Source organism: Cornus florida, unplaced genomic scaffold (assembly GCF_030987335.1).
Source record: "Cornus florida cultivar Cherokee Brave unplaced genomic scaffold, ASM3098733v1 CherokeeBrave_3.0.0_Hap2_Chr08, whole genome shotgun sequence".
Classification (NCBI taxonomy): domain Eukaryota; kingdom Viridiplantae; phylum Streptophyta; class Magnoliopsida; order Cornales; family Cornaceae; genus Cornus; species Cornus florida.
In genome coordinates this window covers 1,295,946-1,301,965 of record NW_026775578.1, presented here as the reverse complement: position 1 = coordinate 1,301,965, position 6,020 = coordinate 1,295,946, and the positions used below count along the sequence as shown (strand labels likewise).

The 6,020-nt window shown below is 32.5% G+C and overlaps 1 protein-coding gene across 1 annotated transcript; it reads right to left on the bottom strand.

Annotated features, from left to right (window-relative positions):
• Positions 1-3,370: 3,370 nt before the first annotated feature.
• On the bottom strand, positions 3,371-4,281 carry LOC132268800 (major strawberry allergen Fra a 1-3-like). The gene is made up of 2 exons (XM_059769645.1): positions 4,015-4,281; positions 3,371-3,874 (listed from the first exon to the last, which is right to left on the bottom strand). The coding sequence occupies exons 1-2, from the start codon at positions 4,196-4,198 to the stop codon at positions 3,576-3,578; spliced, it is 483 nt and encodes a 160-aa protein (XP_059625628.1). The 5' UTR covers positions 4,199-4,281; the 3' UTR covers positions 3,371-3,575.
• Between the last annotated feature and the right edge of the window lie 1,739 nt (positions 4,282-6,020).

Below are 6,020 nucleotides of genomic sequence, written 5' to 3'. Positions count from 1 at the left end.
TCCTTTTGAAAACTAGTGGTAGTACAAGTGGTGCGACAGTTGATTCATTCATTTGGCTATTTGAGACTTGGCTAAAAGCAATGCCAAAATGTGCACCGAAGGTTATTATCACTGATCAAGATCCAGCAATGGAAAAGGCTATAGCTCAAGCACTTCCACACACCTTCCACAGGTACTGTATTTGGCACATCCTGAAAAAATTTCCTGAAAAGTTGGACTCAATGATCTTTCGAGATCACTATGACCTTTTCAAATCATCTATATGGAATTCAGAGACTGTAGAAGAATTTGAAAAAACTTGGAATGATGCATTGGAAACAAGTAAGCAACTTGATAATCATTGGCTAAAAAAAATGTTCGCACTACGTGATAGATGGGTTCCAGTATTTGTCAATAAATATTTTTCTGCCGAAATGTCAAGCAATCAAAGAGTGGAAAGTTCACATGCATTCTTCAAAAAATATTGCCATAAAAATAATTCATTAATGGATTTTATTATAAGATTCAATAGGGCAATTAGTCATTTGAGGCATGAAGAGGTGACTGACAACCATATTGATGTCAATGAATAGCCAAAGTTAAGATCCGCAATGCCTAAAGAGATGCAAATTATAGATTTGTATACAAAACAATACTTTCCTAAGTTCCAAGTCGAGCTTTATGAAAGTAGTGCTTATGTAATAAATTTTATATCAGAGGATGAAAATCAAAGTTTTTATGAGGTTACCAAGTGTGCAAAGGGAAATTTAAAGTGCGAAGACTTTTACATGATGAAGGCACTGATGTGGTCAACTGCAGTTGTCCAAAATTTGAATTTGAAGGCATCCATGCAGGCACATTCTTGCATTTTTGAAAATAAAACAAATCATGTTTTTGCCAAAATATTATATCATGAAAAGATGGATGAAGTTTGCAAGAGTTGAAAGTGTTGTAGGTCAAGATGGTGTGGAGATTAAAGATGCGCAGGATAAGTCTATTTTGATAAGGCGCACTAAATTATCTCAACTTGTAGCTACCGTCATTGATGAAGTTCCAGTCATGGAAGAAGGGAGTGAAGTATTAACAAGGGCATTGAAAAAAGTTCTTGAACAAGTCAAAGGCATTAAAGCAATTAAAGTTAAAGAAAATAATAGTTTGTGCAAGAGAAGCAATTCGACATTCCTCAACAACGAAATTTTAATGATCCCCTTCAAGTTAGGGCAAAAGGGTGTGGTAAACGTTTGAAGTCATAGCAAGAAAAAGGAAAGACGAAAGCTAGGCGTTGTAATGGTTGTGGCAAACTCGGACAAACCCATGATAAAATAAATTGTCCAATACTTAAATAATAGGTAAAGTAGTTTCTTACATACTATTTTTTTCCTTTAATTTTATTAAAATAGTTGCAACATTTATTCTTTTCTCTTAAACAGGTCAACTGCAAATACTGATGATGATATTTCAAATGAGTTAGAATATTTGGATAGTGGATGTGAATGAATCATTTTCAAGGTATGTCTTTATTTATTTATTTATTTATTTTTGCTTTATTTAAAGTTTTTTTATGAGTTTACTTAGTTAAAATCATAATTCCGTTTTTTGTAGGTTTTTGTTGGAGATACAGTAAAGAAGAAAAGCCTTGTACCAACTCTGCTAGATTGTTTGGGTTGTTTATTAAGTTAACATTATTGTGAATTCAATGTAGAATTTTTATTGGAAGGATTCAATCATGTTTTAAAATTATTTCATTTCATTGTGTACCTCTATTGTTTTGTTTGGACCTGTACATCACTCAGTTGAGCATAATTTACAATGTTAAATATTAGTCACTTGGTGCAAGATTTAACTTCAATTTCCCTACTGTAGATTATTCAATTCTAGTATACATATTTTAATTTGAAATAATTTCTTTATAGGTGGGTGCAGAATTTGAAACTCTGAATTGAATGTGGGAGTTAAATATTCTAAGTAAAATAATTATTGAATTTACGTTTTTTTAATATATTTTTTTGAACTGTTGATCTCAAATTTGGATTCACTAAAACAGTGAATGAGGTAATTTTTTTGTTTTGATAAGTAGTGAATGGGGTGAATTTATCCTCTAGGTAGTTAGAAAGACCGGCAAAAATGGTCCTTTGAACATTGTTTTACTCTAATCTGCTTTTCAAAATTTATTTAACATGAAAAAAAAAAATTAATTCTCTTAGTCTCTTCAAGTAGCCAGAGAGATGAAGGAATAACAAATCGAAATCAACAAGAATAGCAAACTTGTGTATAGCAAGCTAATTAAGAAATTCTCAAAAAAAAAATTCTTAACTGAACGTATATGAACGAAGGGAATGAACCTTCTATTGTTGAAGGGATTGGAAATTTCAATTTTTTTAATTTGCCTTCTATGTTTCAACCTTCTATCGTTGAAAAGATTAGAAATAATTAATTTTTTTTAATGTTTAATTGGTATGGTTTGAGAATTCGGATAGGAAGAAATTCGTATAAATAATATAAAAGAAAAGTTTTACCAATTTTGTTTTAATTTGTTTCCATTAAAAACTTGTATAGTTTTGTCATTTCCTATTAATAATATAGAATAATCATAAAAAAAGAAGCAATTACCTTAAATATAAAAAACGAACACTGATTAATTAATTACCGTATGATTAGATTCTAAGGTCAAAATTCAAATACTGATTAATTAATTACCGTAGGATTAGATTTTAAGGTCAAAATTAAAAGTGAGCATACTATTCTATACTCTCCAGGGAGCAATTGAACGCTACTGGTGTGTATATATATATTTATATATATCATATATATATATATATATATATGATATATCTATAATTGTAAATTTGTAATGTATGTAGTTTTTTTATTTAATTTTTTTATGTTAGAGAATATTCTTGACCAAGTCAAAAAGTATTTATGGATAAAATTGTCTTTTTATATATTTTTAATTAAAACAGTGACGAAAAAGTGACAATGAACTTAAATGATAATTATTTTCATAAGATATTCAAAGATAATATTTGACCAAACATGTAAGTGGAATTAACCCTATTATATATATCATGGTATCACAAAACGAAGTTTGTTTTTTCATTCCCCTCTCTTCAATAGCGATCTTTGACATACTGGTAAAGGTATCCCAATTTATCAACTTGATTAATATAAATGGATCAAATGATCTGCCGGGTTGAAACAATCCTTTCCTCATTAATTATCCAATTTTAACAACTGACATCTTCATCGACAAGAAAGACTGATCACATCTATCATAAATAATCGTCATCACAAGAAGAAAAGCAGAGGATTTTTGGTTTTGGAGCAGCAAGAGTCATTACATATGATGACTGCAAGAGTGGAAAGAAGAAAAAAAAGAGCATTCAAGTACAAATTTAAAACAGAACAGATATCACAATTTATTAGTCTTTCTCACCAAACTTTATTACAGCACTCCATCTTCCTCATTTTTACTGGGAAAATTATTTTTTCCAGAATGATTAGAAACCACTCCTTAAACTTGCATGACAAAAGAAAGATAATACATAGGTGGAGGTAGGGGACGGAGTAACACTGAAGACAGGCGTACAGTGCTTGACTTAAGCATATAGTTGTGGGTGTGCCAGCAAGTGCTCCTCCACTTTCTTGAACATTTCAGTGGCTTTGTCTTTGCCAGCTTTGAGTTCCTCTGGTTTGATTTCAATGTCACCCTTAGTGTGGTAATAACTTGTCAACTTGCACACGCTTCCGCCACCGGGGCCGGCCTCGATCTTTGCCTCATAAGTGATAGATTCGAGCTTGTCGCCCAACACATCTCCTTCAATCACAGTGTACTTGCTTGAAAAATTGGCTGTGTCCAGAGCATCAATCCTATGTTTCACATACTTGAAGGGGGCAGCTGCATACAAACGTACGTGTTAAACTTTGTTCGAATCACAAACACGGACACAAACAAAAATATAAGATATATTGCAATAGTATTATAAAAAAATAAGCTAGATAAGTGTAATTATTGATATATAAAAGTGAGAAATTAACCATCAGGGAAGTTGGTCTGTTTGATGCTTCCAACTCCACCATCTCCATGAACAAACTCAATGCTCTTGATGGATTGAGGCGCAATTTTGGGGATGAGATTGTGGGAGTCAAGGATCAAAGCCTTGAACATCCGGGAAGGAGCAACGGAACAAGCGTCTTCTTGGGTATAAGTGGTGACACCCATGATTGTGTATTAAGAAGAAATTAACTGGGTTTAGCCTAGGAGGAGTGTGGGATCAATGTAGTAGATATTTGGGTTGTGAAATGAAGAAGAGCATTCGTGGGTTTATATAGAGTGAGATTAAAAGCATGTATGCGTCTTTGGCAGCATAATTCTTCTGGTCTACAGTTCAAAGGCAAGCGGCCCCTATTATGGACTGGGTGGGGGTGGGGGTGGGAGTGGGTCCCGCTTGTTTCTAGATAATTGACCCCACTCGATCCAAGAAGGCCCACCAAATTTTGGAATTACCGATAACTTCACAACTAAGGTCGACACTGGCGTTTACACTGGGGCTCTCGTGATGCAAGGAGTTAATGGAAAGCAAGCATTGAGGTGGCGTTAGTTTGTTGAAATTGTTTTCGATACAAAGAGCATGAATGACGCCACTCTAGTCCTATACAAAGACCAGCTTGCTAAATTGATTGTATAATTGAATTGAAGATCAATGGCTGGGGGAGTGCGTAACTATTTTTTCCTTAAAAACTGAAAGGATTGTCTTACACAAAGGGTTGATGATAATTCTTTTCATTCTATAGATTAGGCCGTTATTTGTCAGAATTAAAAAAAGAAATGACATTTGTAACTTTAATTTCATAAACTAATAGTCATTTTTAAATATAAAAAAATTACACTACCACTCTTACAAGATATGGTTGATCTGCCCCCGTCTCTCTCCCATCCTAGTGTATTCTTCTATTTTGAGTATAAATAAAAGAAAATTATAACTAAATTATCTGTTTTAGCAAGACCCTAGGGAAAAAAAAATTACACATATAAATGTCATTTTCTTTTAAACTTTCTGATAATTAAACTATTTAGTTTGACACAGACCAAAAAAAAAAATGAAAAAAAAGAAAGAAGAAAGAGTATAGTATTCAAAACCAAAAAACAAAAAAAAAAATTGTATCGAATTCAAATGTCCCTCCAATGGCCACATCATGATCCATCCATCTTTTGACCCACAGGTCACAACTTGGAAAAATTGGAGCTAGACTTGTTCTTTTGTTCTATATTCATATCCCTTCTTTCAAATAAAAATAATAAATAAAATAATAGCATATTAAATTCAACAAAGACCCACCAATCCCTATGTGCAGTCCTAAAGATCTTTGTATTTATTAAAGGAAAGGAAAGCTAATCTGTTTGTTTATCAATGTAAGACTTTGGACCTGGTTTTTGTACGAGTCTTATATTTGTTTTTGGTTTAATATAATACAGTAGTGATTTTGAAAGTACTGTCCAGTTACAAGCCTACATCGTTTGGCTCTTTTTTTCTTTCTTCCTGACAATGAAGTTACATCAGGTTAGAAACCTCTACAATTAATTCTTGGTTGAGTAAGTACTGTATTCAATTGGCGAAAAATAGTACCGACCAAATACAAATTTACTGGAGTACCTATTTTCTAGTGTCAAAGAAAAAGGTAAAGTTTTATTCACAGGAGATATTCCATAGCGGATAAAAAGGTAATTTTCCTTCTTGGAATTTAGATAAGAGCAAGTGAAGTTGGTGGATGTCAAATCAAAAGAGTCATTATCTTCGGAATTCCATTTCATAAAAGTCATTCTCGGATTGTGTTTTGCCACGACTACTGCCAGAAAATCAACATTATCCTAAGAATGGATGATGGGTCTCCCGGTAGAAAAGTCACTAGTTTGAATGTAGGAGGCACGTAGTATAATAATATAATTAATTTAAATAGAAATATTGTAAATATAGGGATCTATGCTCTGCAATTATCTTTTTTTTTTATAAACTATTTTTTCTAATCTCAACATAAATTCTGCA